The sequence below is a fragment of the Polyodon spathula genome, chromosome 1 (genome assembly GCF_017654505.1).
Source record: "Polyodon spathula isolate WHYD16114869_AA chromosome 1, ASM1765450v1, whole genome shotgun sequence".
Lineage (NCBI taxonomy): Eukaryota > Metazoa > Chordata > Actinopteri > Acipenseriformes > Polyodontidae > Polyodon > Polyodon spathula.
The window spans coordinates 31,920,934-31,935,915 of NC_054534.1; the positions used below are offsets into that span (position 1 = coordinate 31,920,934).

Here is a 14,982-nt window from a genome sequence, read left to right on the forward strand (position 1 = left end):
GCCGTCTACTGAAATCAAAAATTGTTCTGTATAAAAAAAATAAAAAATGGCTCGAAGGTGGAAGTACAGTGCAGTAAACACTCTCTACCCTTTATCAATCATACACTTTTGTCAAAAAGAGAAGAGAAATAAAATAACGCTCCTATTTTCTTTTTTAAAAATTAAAAAAAAAAGTGAAAGTACCAACCAAACAATATTGCATAACATTCAGCTAGGTTATGCTTAGGGCTTCTGATTTCCTGTACTTTCTAGAGTACCTCTACTCTCTTATTGATACCTGTTAAGCCTTTCATGTATCTCAATCACAACTGAGAAACGAGTTAATAGTGAAATGTATTTAATTTACAGGGTTTTTTCTATGAAACAACTAAATGGGCTTTTAAATCGTGAGTCTTACTTTTCCATTTCAAAGCAGAAGCTACTCTGTTGTATTAATGTAAAGATGTCATACAGAACAATTAAAATAAAGTATTTCCAGTATAAAATACTTTATTTTTCATTATAGCTTTAATAAAGATTAGTCGCTTATTGCATGTTGCAATCTCGTTTGTAAGGCTTGGACAATTTAAAAGCCTATTTAGTTATTTCACAGGAAAAAAAAAAAACAGTACATTAAATTCAATTTTACTATTAACACATTTCTCAGTTGTGATTGAGATACATGAACGGCTTAACAGGTATCAGTTGAATTGCTAAAGGAGAGTGGAAAAGTCAGGGCAAAGAATCAAAAATCAGTAGCCCACACATACAAAGATAAACCCAGACACACAAATGCCTCCTGTTATGTCCTGTCAGTAATCAGACTTGTTTAGTCAAGCCAACCCCAATGGAACATCTTGACTGACTGGTAATACTTAAATCGTCTGCAGCTGAAAATACACTAGGGATACTAAAGTAAAAGATATGATGTGCCACCATAGAATTATAATATTTTTAGCTTCAATACAACAGAATACAACACTGAACTTCCACAGGAACAGAGTCTGTCATTGTTTCTGCTAATTAACATGAAAACAGCAGTACAAACCCCAAAACATGTTTAAAATTGTCAGTGTTGTCACTGCTGCTTGACAAAGCTGATCTATTTGCTCGCCTTCAAAATCTATTAAAACAAGTTAGCTCAAGCTGATAATCGTGTACTGAAACTTTGTTGGTTAGGGTATGTAGTGCTACTAATGCAAATAAAGCCTGATTATAACACTGAATCAGGGGGGGTTGCATTGTGCTACAGTACTATGAGTTTTGAACCTCTAGTTTTTCCAATTTTGTAGCCCTTGTTTTTTCAATGATAAGAACAGTTTGAAGAAATATATAATAATTGTAACTAAGTAAAACTCTTATGTAATTACAGGACAACAGCACAGAACCCATCTGTTTAAATCAATATTTAAGAAAAAAATAAAGTCTGCAACTGAAACCTGTGTGGCCCAGTGTTTACAGTATTAAGAGTGTAAACAGTATAGTTCTCAAAGTACTGATGTTAGCAACATCCCCGGTCACGGCATGGGTCACTGATCAGCTAGGGAATAAAACCCTTTTTGTTTATTTTGACTAGAAAACATCAGCGTTGCTGCAAGACCGAACATTGATCTTCACACAATTTGTCCTTCTTTGTATTGATTTTATTAACGTGAGTTCCATCTTTAAAGAATATCACCTTTATATGCATCTTATCTCGTAGGACTCAGTTGGAAAAAAAGTAATAAAAAATGACTTCTGCAAACATAGCCTATGGTAGCACCATTGAAATAACTTCCATAGTAAATATTTAATATATTTTCCGTAGACCAAATTCTTATCTTGAGAAATGTTTTCAGTTTGTTTTTCCAATGCGCCTTAAAAGCGAAATCCAAACAAACAAACAAAACCGAGTGCATAGATCTCCAAATCCATGAAGTAATTAAAAGTCAAAAATAATCCGGACACCGCTATTTGAAGAGTGGCAATAAAAAAACACTCTATAAGTCTTTCATTTATAGAACAAGCAAAAAAAAATTATATCGTGCAAAACGTGTTCAGTGCAAACGCATGACCATCCTCAGTGCTAACGAATTAGTAACACCTGAGTATTTGAGGTCTTATTCAATTCAAGATAAAAAACAGAAATCAGTTGTTCAATTAGAAACAAACAACATGGACACAGACCAATTAATATATTGACAGACATTGTATCTTATATCTTGAAATATTGTATTCTTTGTTAATTGCCTGACTTGTAAAGGTTTTAGTTTTAATAGCATTGTCACAAGCTGTACATATCCAACATGGAAAGAATCAGTTTACCACTGTACCCCAGTTTAAATTTGTAGCCATATCTTTAAAAGAATTGTCTTTAACAAGAATATCCCGCATATTTCTTCAACTATAGTATGTAAAGAGGGGCATGGATTGAAATATTTTGCTACCAATAGTATCAGTTGATAAGAAGTGCCAGTGTAATAATAATCTCATGACTCTGTGTAGTAAAGGTCATGCAACAAATGGAAGAGAATTCTTTGAACAGAAAGGGTGTTCTTATTCCCATGATGATTTGTACCTACATTTGAACTTTAAAAAGAGCTTTATCCAACTAATCCCTTGGGTAATTCCTAGATAGAAATATGTCATAGTTTTTTTCCACCATATATATATATATATATATATATATATATATATATATATATATATATATATATATATATATATATACACACACACACACACACACACACACACACACACACACACACACACACACACATACACAGTGCCGTGAAAAAGTATTTGCCCCCTGTCTGATTTTGAGGTATATAGAGGGAGTCTCATAAAAAAAAATGACACAAAAGTTTGGTGCTCCTTTCATTTGTTTGGTGTGCAAGGTAATCAAACATGCAATCTTCAGGTGTGAAAAAATTATTGCCCCTCTAGTTAACTCAACCCAATAAAAGGGATAGTTAGGGTCAGCTGTTTGAATACTTTGGTTAACAATCAGGCCTGATTTGGGCCAGCCCTGCCCAATATAAATCTAACTAACTTTGGCCCTTACCATCAGAGTGAAATTGTCAGCACACAGGTTCTAGTGGCACATCATGCCACGATCAAAAGAAATTCCTAAAGACCTCCGGAAAAAAAAAGGTGTTGATGCCTAAATTAGTCTGGAAAGGGTTACAAAGCCATTTCTAAGGCTCTGGGTCTCCACCAAACCACTGTCAGTGCCATATTGTCCAAATGGAGAAAGTTTGGGACAGTAGTGAATCTTCCCAGGAGTGGCCATCCTGCCAAAAGCTCTCCAAGAGCAAGGCATAAAATCATCCAGGAAGTCACAAAGACCCCTAGAACAACATCTAGGGATCTGCAGGCCTCTCGCCTCAGCTAAGGTCAGTGTTCCTGACTCCACCATCAGAAAGACACTGGACAAAAATGGGATTCATGGCAGACTAGCAAGGCAGAAACCACTGCTCACTAAGAAGAACATGAATTTATTTGTCTCAAGTTTGCCAAAAAGCACCTGGATGATCCTCAAGAGTTCTGTAACAATGTTCTATGGACAGATGAGTCAATAGTGGAACTTTTTGGCCAATATGGGCCCAGTTATGTCTGGTGAAAACCAAACACTGCATTCCACAGTAAGAACCTCATAGCAACGGACAAGCATGGTGGTGGTAGTGGTGGAACCATGAATACTGCTCTGTATCAGGGAATTCTACAGGAGAATGTCAGGCCATCCGTCTGTGAGCTGAAGCTGAAGGGCAGCTGGGTCATGCAGCAAGACAATAATCCGAAACACACAAGCAGGTCTATATCAGAATGGTTGAAATTTAAAGTTTTGGAATGGCCTAGTCAAAGTCCAGACCTTAAACCCACTGAGATGTTGTGGCAGGACCTGAAACAAGGAGTGGGCCAAAATTCCTCCATGGACTGATCAATAACTACAGGAAGCGTCTGGTTGCAGAATTGCTGCTAAATGTGGTGTAACCAGTTACTGAGTCTAAGGGGGCAAATACTTTTTTCACACAGGGGCATTGGGTGTTGTATAACTTTCTTTAATAAATAAATGAAATAAGTATAATTTTTTTTTGTGTTATTTGTTCACTCAGACTCCCTTTTATCTAAAATTAGATTTTGGTTGAAGATCTGATAACATTCTGTGTCAAAAATATGCATAAATGCAGAAAATCAGATATGGGGCAAATAATTTTTCACAGCACTGATATATATATATATACACACACACACACACACACACACACACACATAAAACAGGATAATGTTGAACTATATACTCAAAGATAATGCATTTCATGTTAATGCTACAGAGATATGCCTTGACCTCACATCCTGCTCCAAGCCTGATCTAATCAGTGCTAATAGCCTGGCATTATCCATACTTTTTTATAGCTAAAGATTTGAATTAACAATCATATCCGAGGCATCCAACTATAAGTATCACCAGTGAGACATAGATGACAGGACACTCAGGAATATATGAAAGATCCAAATAGGCCAGACCAAATCACGCAAACTTCCTACTTCACATAATAGATTTTATGGATTATAAACCACTGTATCCTCTCAAGGCTTGTAAAGTCTCAGTGCTATTAACTCTAGGGCGATGTTTATCCATACTATTTTAACTATTTGTCATTTAGGAATCGACAGTTTAAAACACAACCAAGCTTAATAAATGCTTCTATGTAACCGCATTAGACAACCTCATTGGCTTCATTTAGAAATATATTTTAAAAAGGGGTTTTGCACTTACTTGCTGAAATTAAAGAGCAGCCTCTCAAAGACTAGTACAGGACCTGTGCTGCTAAGGATAATAAGGGGCTGACCACAGAAAAGGCAGAAGACAGCTCCAGAAACTGCTGTGCCTAGGAAGCTCTCCAACACACCCTGGAAGGAAGGGGACAGTGCACGTCAGCATTAATAAATAATGCCATGTTGGGGAACAGCAAGTGACCCTGCACAAGAACAGCGTGTATTCCCGGCATGTAATTCTACCAGCAGGAGGGCACCAGGGGCTTGATGTTTGGCAGTCAAAGGGTTAGCAGTACACTTTTTTACATTTCATGCTCATTAAAGAGACATGTACGGTTAACACAAGCAGGTGGCATGGGAGAGTCACTCTCCTAATGTAGGTCTGTGCAAGAACACTTATACCCAGGCTTGAATGCTCCATTTAAACCTGGGTCTTTCTTCACTGGTTACCTGATTCAAACCCATTATCTTCAGAGGAGAAAGCGAATGAGCCTGCTGTACCACTTAGCCTAATCAAAAATAAAGTGCTTCTAATGGCATGAAAGGCCTATATCGGAAACTAAGAGATTTGTAGAATCATTTGATATGAGGATTGAGAAACTTTTTGTACTTAACATCAGCGGCAAGTCCTAACAGACACAGATAAAAAGAGCTCCTTTTTATGCTTAAGGTAATGTATGTATTTAATGACATGCTAAAGATGATGCATGGAATTCAAAGAAGCATAACAATTCATTAATAAAATGTTCCATATTTAGTTTCATAGCGTATATTATTTTGATATCTAGTCAATGAGTGTAACTGGTTTTTACTATTTAGCACCGGCTTTTCTTTTAGGCATCTTTATTGCTTACCCTTAATGTCTAAATCAGGGGATTAATACATTTGGATTCAATGTCATTTGTATTGTTACAAGCAATACAAGATACTGGAAAACACTCGATGCCTTCAGGCCATGTAGATGAGAACAGAGAACAAAGCAAAATTTAAACAAAAGCTGAAGCACTAAAGTCATCAATCTGTCTGACATGTACATTACAGCAGCTACAGGCACAGACAGCGTCAATCAGCAAGTTGTTTTAAGGAGAACATGTAGGGAAAGTAAATTCCATTTGGGATTAAAGTCATAATTTAAAAGTTGCCACCAAACAATAGCAGCTTTCTTTATTTTTTTTATTTATTTTTTCCCTAGCCCTTAAATAAACAACAATGGTATGCATTCAAAAATTATTTACTTGTAGATTTCACTGTTGGACAAAAAGTTAATAAAACTACCACAAAGAGTCACAGCACTCTTAAGAACATGCAAGTAAAAGCAGCCTGTAACAATAAGGATTGCTTTGTAATGTGGATATCATGTTATGTGCAGTTCATTTTTGCTCAAAATCGTTCAATCAAATCCACTGTTACTGGTACACACAGGCAGTGCATTGGTATGAAATCAATTTCAATCTAATTGGGATCAATCACATAAAATCACACTAAAGGAAGTCAAGCGATTATTATATTTCAGCAATGTTGTCTCAAGTTTGTTGCCATGTAACCTGTTTCATTTTGCACAATAATAACCAAAAACAGTAGCATCCCTTTTTAAAAGCATGAACTAACCTGCATATTATCAGTAGCATCTCCCAGCAAGCCTCCAAAAGTGATGGCATTGGTTACTGTTGCCAAATAGATGAAAAGTATTGCAGACAGGGACTGGATGCTTAATGCATCATAAAAGTCACTGGCAAAAAATGGGATTTTCCTCCTGATATCTAGGACTAGGCCACCACAAAACCTAAAAGACAAAAATCAACCATTATAGTAACGAGGAGAGATGTACCTGGAGCACTTACCAATTTAATCAACCATCTTTTCGAATACCCCTCCAAACAAAAGCAAAAAAAATGAACCGTTCAAATTGGTCTACTAAACCAACATCTATAATAGAAAGAGAATGGAAGAATGCCTGTGGCTAAGGCGGTGTGATATAAAGTTTGAATATAAAGTAGGCTGCTGTGGGCAATCAAATGTATTCAAACTAAAGGATCCCATCCATCAAGAGGTCTTGTGCATCCCTATGAAAATATTTAATGTTATCTTGTTAACCTTTCTTATGCAAAAACACTTTAATAGTAGAATCAGTCTTGTTGCCCCTTGTTCGGTGCGCAAGTTTTATTGACAATTGTTCTAATCACGTGTTTGGAGGACAGGTTAGGCACAACACAGATGGATGCAGAGCCATTGAAACAATGAACGGGAACAGGAGTTTGTTCTGAAATATCTTGCCTCTGATGAAATTGGTTTGAACAAAGACATGCTGGAAGGTTAATTACAGTTATTGACACAGTCTACAGCTAATATAATGCTGTATGTTTTTACAGGGGCCAACATTTGACAGAGTCTCTGATGATATGACCAAAAACACCAAACCAAATCACAATTGTTTGCTACTAAAATGTTATTTTTAGTAACAAAAAAAAAAAAGAAAAAAAAAAAAAAAGATATATATATATATATATATATATATATATATATATATATATATATATATATATATATATATATCAGTATTTTAATTACACGACAGCTACTTGTGAAAATTGAGCAGACAGTTTAATTGATGGTCTTTTTTTCCCCACTGCTTACCTTCCAGTTTTTTTAAGCTCTTCGCTCACATGATGTCCTCCACCTCCGTGTCCCCCATCAAGGGGTGTGTCCCCATTCATCTGCACGTTATCCCCGCCAGCGTACATGTTCTTTCTGTTCAGAAAGATGCATAGTGCATTAATTTATGTACTTTTTGTTAAAAGAAAAAGTTGAGTTGAGCCAAAGCTCCATTCATCTATTTTTTTCTGACCAAGGTCCTCTCAATTACTTGTTAATCTGACACAGTAGTAGCCATAATTTGTAAAACAGGAAAGACATGTCACAAACTAATTAACTAAACGATGAACAGGATAAATGAAACCCATGCCTTAAACAGAGACGACAAGCGGCATACATGTTTGATTAACAGTGAGGGATTGGCTTTCTACTGTAATGTACAATACACACTAATTTTATGTGGCCCAATGAAGATCTTTTAAGGGTTTCTATATAAAAAGGGACACAATGTAGTGTTAGCCATCCATCATATGGAAATGAATGCAAGGTAATCCTATAAATCAGGATGCTTGTACTTCTTGGATCTACCATTTCCATATCATCCACTGACCACACAATAAAAGGAAAGTCCAGAGGCACATAGCGGTACTTTCTGCAGTACAAAGGTGCACGATCTCCATATTATTTAAACAGAAAAATAATATCCGCGTCACCCTAAAACATGGCCTGCATGTCTTACTTAAGGGTCAGATTACATCCAAATGTTAACTTCTAGTAGTGTCATGAAAATGTATTGAATCTTAGTGTCCTCATGATGATATAAGGGATGCAATACAGTTCTGTCGTCACTAAATGCTCCACAGCAAATGCCTTAAGCAGCTCATACAACCTGAGGCAGAGTGATATGATACAAGGTCAATTTAATTAAATCAGTGTTCTGCTTTTAACATGCCTTTAAATGGGGAATCTAGGTGCTTCAATCTCCAAATTACAGGTTAGGAATCTTTGATATCTAGATGCTTAAAATACAAGCTGTATTACACAGCAGTGTTGTAGCAGACATTTCATTCTAATGTACACTGTTGCTGTGCATGTAAAATGTTTGTCAGGCAGATAATCACAGCTTTTAAAGCTTGCTGATTCTCTACTTTTTTAAATATACAGTACATGTAGGCATGAAACCTATATTTTCTTATTTTTTTGTGAATTGCAGAAGTTGACTTCTCCTTTTGTGATTAACCAGCAGCTTCACTAAAATTAAAAAAGTGAACTAAATGTAGGCGGCACAAAGATATAGTCATAATTACAGATTGTTCCAACATGTAGGGGTTTAAGAGAATGACTCAGCACTTCTAGTTCCGACTAGCTTTCAAATCAGAGCTGCTTTTGATGGCAAATTCAGCACTTTTTGGGCAAGTGTCTTCTAGTCTGTTTCATTAGCATGCAAATTCTCCACATTGTCCTCTTCATCACACGAACATCAAAACTCGCACAACGTGTAATGCTGTTCCAGTCCTTGAGTATATCATTTATCATGTCCTTAAATAAAGGTACAAAATGACATGTCCATGGAATGGATTAGGTGGTGTTTTTATGACACAATTTAAGGTCAAACAGTTGAACTCATATTAGTTCTAGCACTGCTGCAGGCTGCTGATGTGATTTATTAACTGGTCGATTGTCTGAGGAAAGGGTGATGTAATGTGCTGTATAATGAACACATTAAGGAGGGAATGATCTATCCATCTAGTCACCTTCACTCTATTTTATCCAATGTTATTATTATTGTTGTAAATTTCAAAATCCCGGGAGTGAACTAAACACGATGCTACTGTCACTTTTCTTTAGCGACTATAACTGGAAATCTCTGCATGATTAATTGTCTTTACTTTAGAGATGTGCCAGCTCAGCAGTTTTCTCCTCTTAAAAATCTAGATGTTATCCAATCAAATCTCTCAAATAAATGGCCTAAGGCATGTTCAATCCGCATTCCTGTCCAGCAGAAAAGGGTGTGGTTCGGAGATCCTGATTCTTTATTGTGTTTGCGATTTTTTTTGGCCTCAGTATCAGCAGATTTCATACACCACTCTTTGTGGATGCTTTTTAAAATATGTTTACCTCTTGTCTGATGATGGAAGAGATTTTGGAGGTTCTATCCTAATGGCAGGGTCCCATTCACCTGGTGGAAGAACAATCACCTCATCCAGAAACTCATCGATTCCAGCCAACAAGTCCTGCCTGTCCTTGGCTTTGTATGCAATGTCATGGAACACCTACACGCCATAAAACAACACCAATGACTGAAGTGCAAACATGTCCTCATTATATTGCTATGTGACTTCTTAAAATAGCATGGGCAGAAAATTAAGAAAGGTGCCTTACGCATTTTATAGTACATGTACAATTTTAAACACAACATTGCCTATTCGTGAATTAAACAAATTAGTGAAAGAGCAGTGCAATTAGTGTGACCAGGCGCCACAATAAAAATTGGTAACCAGGAGGTACCCGGTTCAAATCCCAGCTCAGCCACTGACTCATTATGTGACTTGTGCTTTGTCTTTGGGGTGAGATGTTATTGTAAGTAACTCTGCAGCTGATGCATAGTTCACACACCCTAGTCTTGTATCTTGTAAAGCGCTTTGTGGTAGTGGTCCACTATGAAAGGCACTATATAAAAAAAAGACAATTATCATTTGTCCCAATTTTTTGAGTAAACGTTGAAAAGCCAGGCGTAAAATATGAAATTTTTATTTTCTCGTTAGGAAATTTCATATGTGTGGCCGCTGTACCGTCTCACGGTGCAAAAGCATACTCTACTGGTTTAGGGCGTGTTGCTTGAGCAAGTTGTTTGCATTGCATTATGCGGCTATCCAATCACGTTAACCTGCAGTCATATGATGCGGTATGCGTCATGTGTTTTTCTTGGTGCGTGAGCCTGCGAGTCTGGTTTTACTGGTGAAGTGTCATGATGGCTGGTGTTGTTGACGAGCCTGTCACTAAAAAGCAAAAAAGACAGTGCAAGTACCGAACGCAGTGGGGGAAAAAATGTATTCAATCATATGCCCATAGTCAAGTCATCCAATTAGGATTATAATTAGGATTTCACAGACATTTCGTGGACCTGTTTAAACATTAAACACACCTAATATTTCAAAGCACTATAAAAGCCTAAAAATAGTGGTACTTGCTTCCTTCCTAAAACAGAGTGCTGTCATTTGTTAAAAGGCAAGCATGCAACACCTCCCAACAGTTGCTCCCGACATTCTCAGTCTGGAGTGGATTTGCCCCTACATTGAGACTGCATGTCTGCATCCATTGAATTGGCTGGAAGTGTAAGGCAAAGCTTTGTCAAGTTATACAGATGTGACCATCAATTAGAAACAGTCCCAAAACTCAGTTGTCCAAAGGTATCTGGCATTCTTTAATAAAGTCCATATATGCAGCATGTTCGTTGTCATGTTATTTGTCCCATCCAGGAATTTACTTTATCAGTACCGAGTCAAAAAAAAGAAAACGTGTCTATTTGGGTCTAAAATTCTGTGTTTAAACCGAGGTAGCTGTGCTTGACTGTACCTGTAGTACTGATATAACTTGGGTACAACCAACAAAGGAATACTTTTTTGTCTGCACTGACTTTCCAGTTTGTTTTCTGAAAGCTGTTGTTTGTTTTACGTTCTGTATCTGCATTTTTGGTATTTTACGACTAATTCTGAAAACTAGATTTTAGCAACCAAAACAATGCAGCACTGACTTTGTCCCACCTGCTACGCACAGTACCGCAGATCACAGAAAAGCCAGTACAGACGCACTGATAGGCTGATTAAAACATCATTGTCATCTGAACAGTAATCAAGAAAGTTAACTGCTTTGGAGTATTATTTTTTTTTTTAATTATATTTGTCTAAGTTTTTGTTTTTGCCTAAGTGCAATGCACACAGGACGGTGAAGGAATTAAAAAAGCCTATTTACAGAAGAAAGATACGTTCACAAGGTTTCTTTCCCCCCCTCACCAACTGAAAGTGTCCCAATTTTTCACTCTTGCTATCTATTCACCCTAAGTGCAATGTAGTACAAAATCCATTCAACATAATACTTTATGCCTCGGTAAATGTTAACCCATACTGTAAAAACCATTAACTATTTGCCTTCCAATACAGCCGTTTGGCAGAGTGCCAAGCTGTACGCATATAATTGTGCAAAAAAAAAAACAATACCAATAGGACAAAGGGTTAAGGAAGGTAGGAAAGACTGATAGCATCAGGAACATATGCAATTCTGCTGATCAAAGTACTGTATGCATTGTCACATTGGGCTGGGAGAACAGGATCGTGGATAGGCTTTTGAAAAGTTATTATTTTATTTGAAGCCTTTATTAAACACAGCAAAAGCATTCAGGAATGGACATAACCTATTCTCCAACTGCTGTCTTTCACTATCTCACAGGTAAAGGCAACCCTTTGCATTAAGCCTCAGTAAGAGAAGCACCCACTTCTAAAACACCAATAGATCAACATATATTTACATTGGAGGAGCGCTCTTTATGCAGCTTGATTTGTAAGCTGTAAAAGTTAACTTACTGTATCCTCCTTCAAAGGTTACATTCTCTGGGTAAAGTTTTTACAGGAAAGTTGCTAATTGTTTCAAAGTGTAATTTTAGGAAATCCTGTTTTTGTGACAGTTTGCTGTTCAAACTACTGTGTTTGTTTTTGTACATTAAAGGGCCCAGCTGAAAAGTAGATGGATAGTTAGCTCAGTTAAAACTAAATTATTGCCTGAGTGATATAGTGCTTTAAAATCCAAATGTAAATCGTTTTTGAAAAACTCATGAACTACGACAGAAATGTACATACAGCAACAAGAACAGGAAAGACATACAGAAAGAAACATACAAAAAGACAGACAAGTTAACAGTAGGTGTACAAATAGCTACCAGCAAACTAAGTTTGTCTTTTATTTATCAATGCAGATGACATTTTAGGAGTTTGTCATTTTTTATTTTTTTTATCCTGAGATACAACATTTAAAATGTCAGTGGGTCTGGTCAAAACTTTGAATTGCCCTTCACACCTTTTGAACCACTGATTCGATAAATCTACAAGTTTTCTAATAAAAACAATAGATTTTGTTAAAAGCTGTGCTGAAATGACCCTTAGGTGTCCAGATTGGTCACTGACAGATACAAAAAGCAAGTTGCTGCAATTGTTTAGTTTTTCAACTGCACATGTACTAACCTTTATTAATTAAGTTCAGAAAGTGTACACATATCTAAGGCAGGTGTCTGCATAACATCTGCACACTTGTATGTTCTGACTGACACGATGTTTAGCTAATTGTAAACTGCAGCTGACCCACATTCCCACAGTTTAGACTCAGCCTTTCCTCTGCATATAGCTGGTAATCTCTTAACAACTACTGACTAGCTCGTAGTAAACACGTGGCTGTAGCACAGTAGCACTGACACTCTGACCATGGAAATAAAGAGTTTAAACACTGAGGTAAAAAAATGACTTATAATAATCCTTTATACCTTCTACATTTTCAGAATATGCTATTATGCGCATTCTCTATTTTTCTCTAATGTGGTATCTGCTTAGAGAGGTATTTAATGTGTTTACTATTCAAGCAAAATGTACATTTTTATTATTAGAAATAACCTCTAGGTGTGTGAAACAGTCACTGATGTCACCTCTGCTACTGGGTTATTGGTACATATTGTAACATCCCGGCAGTCTGTGCTAACTAAAAGGACTTGTTTTGCTGTTCAGAAGCAGAGAGTGTTAAGCAGCACGGAGCTGGCAAACATTCCAGAGTCTTAAAGATTCACATAATGGAGCTTGAGCTGACAACAGTAAATATGGCAGAAGGGTTTTGGTTCTTTATAACCCCTCGGATAAACAAAAATGTTGCTTTGATTTGATTTTGAGAGTTGCACTGATTTGAAAAAAGAAAGAAAAGAAGCTGGGGCAGTCGCTGAAAGATTTTCCTGTCAGGTTCGTAAATACTGTAGGACTCAGTCATGTTGTACAGTCTGCTCTAGGATCAAAAGAGTCTTAAGCCATGAAAGCTGTTACAGAATATAACAAAATGAATTAAATTACTGGTACCTGACATGATGGTGTCAACAGGAATGTGGTAAAAGGAAACTTATTTTGCTAATAAAACTGATCACGGCAAAGGCAAAAATAAATTACCATTGGCTTCTAATGTGGTATAGTGAGTTAATAGACTGGCCTTCCACCTACAGAGACCTGGGTTGAAGTTGTGAAGTTCCGCCATTAGTGTAAATAAATACCACACAATTTGGAACTGCACCTACAGAGGTGCCATTAAAAAGAGGACTTGAATAAGCATGGAGACTGATTGCTCTCTCTCCCCTCTTTAAAGAGACGTCAGTGTGAAGCGCTTCCAAACAGTATAGCTACTAGCTCTGGACTTACCTCGTCCGACATGAGAGTGGCAATGGCTCTCCCTATTTCATGGTAAGACTTGGCTTTGCCTTTGGGTCCCAGCAGGATAAAAAGGAATCTGAAGGAAAATAGTGTTGCCACAATTAGATACTGTGTACTATTTCCTTATCACAAGGGGCTGCTTAATACTGTACTGCCAAAAAGTTAATGCGTGCCTCTCTTTTATCATCAGCCAAAACTACTGAACATGTAGAATGTTAAACATTTGGTGTGCATTTTATTTTCAATATATTTGGTTTGTCCATGTATCTCATGTAGCTCGCAATGACTCAAGGAATGGGAGTACTTCTATCATGGATCACAGTGTCATTTAGCACACAAGACAACCACTGATAATCAACAAAAAGAAAAGGAAAAAGGATTCTACTGAATACTGTTTCTCAAAATGTCTGTGTGGATACAATGTGGGATTCTTTCATCTACAGAAGCAAGAGAGAGATAGAGGGAGGCTTTCTTACCAGGACAAATACAGTAGCTAAAACACAGCAGCTGGAGGAAATCAGCTTAGTCTAAAAGCCCCAAAGGCCTCTAAGTTTTTAAAACACATCCTCCTGCCTGTTATTAGATCTTTAATATGTCTTTCTTGAAACGTGTCTAAAATAAGCCAGCTTGGAGCAGCCTTTTCATTCATGTTGGTCTGCTCCTGCACTCTCCTTTATTTGCTGGAGCCCATTCCAGTTAGAATTGCACATAACACATGCTGTGCCATCATGCTTCACTGAAAGTGTGAAACACTGATCAGCACAATGTCTGTCCAGCAAAGACAGCACTAGTGAACTCTACTACTTGAGAACCATTATTGACTGGAGGATTGCTCTATATTGAGACACCTGGAGGTTTTTCAGAAAACTTACTGTAAATGATAATGATAACTGATGCTAATTCAGTTAGCTACTTCACCTTTACAACTAAACACTGTGTTTGCCTGTAAATGTAAGGTTACACCTTTCAGATGTACAGTACATATATGATACAAATGTACATAGATGTATACCCTATCCACACTGCCTAACTAATGCACCATCACCACTCATTGAAACCATGTGATTGCCATTTACTTCAATCACAACAGCATTTTCAAAATGCATTACTAAAGTGATAAGGGTATTAAATTGACGTCTTATTGGTTGATTCGAACTAGTGTAATTGTCTAAATTAATCCCCTATACTTCTGATGTAA

General features: G+C 36.9%; 1 protein-coding gene across 7 annotated transcripts in view; it reads right to left on the reverse strand.

Annotated features, from left to right (window-relative positions):
* LOC121317282 (electrogenic sodium bicarbonate cotransporter 1-like) overlaps window positions 1-14,982 on the reverse strand; it is a 94,661-nt gene that overhangs the window by 27,020 nt on the left and 52,659 nt on the right. For all 7 annotated transcript variants that reach the window (XM_041253086.1, XM_041253066.1, XM_041253076.1 and 4 more), the window contains 5 exons: window positions 13,773-13,860; window positions 9,451-9,605; window positions 7,375-7,488; window positions 6,349-6,523; window positions 4,742-4,875 (listed from right to left, as the gene is read on the reverse strand). In XM_041253086.1, the coding sequence (XP_041109020.1) occupies window positions 4,742-4,875; window positions 6,349-6,523; window positions 7,375-7,488; window positions 9,451-9,605; window positions 13,773-13,860 (666 nt within the window). The remainder of the gene's footprint in view (window positions 1-4,741; window positions 4,876-6,348; window positions 6,524-7,374; window positions 7,489-9,450; window positions 9,606-13,772; window positions 13,861-14,982) is intronic.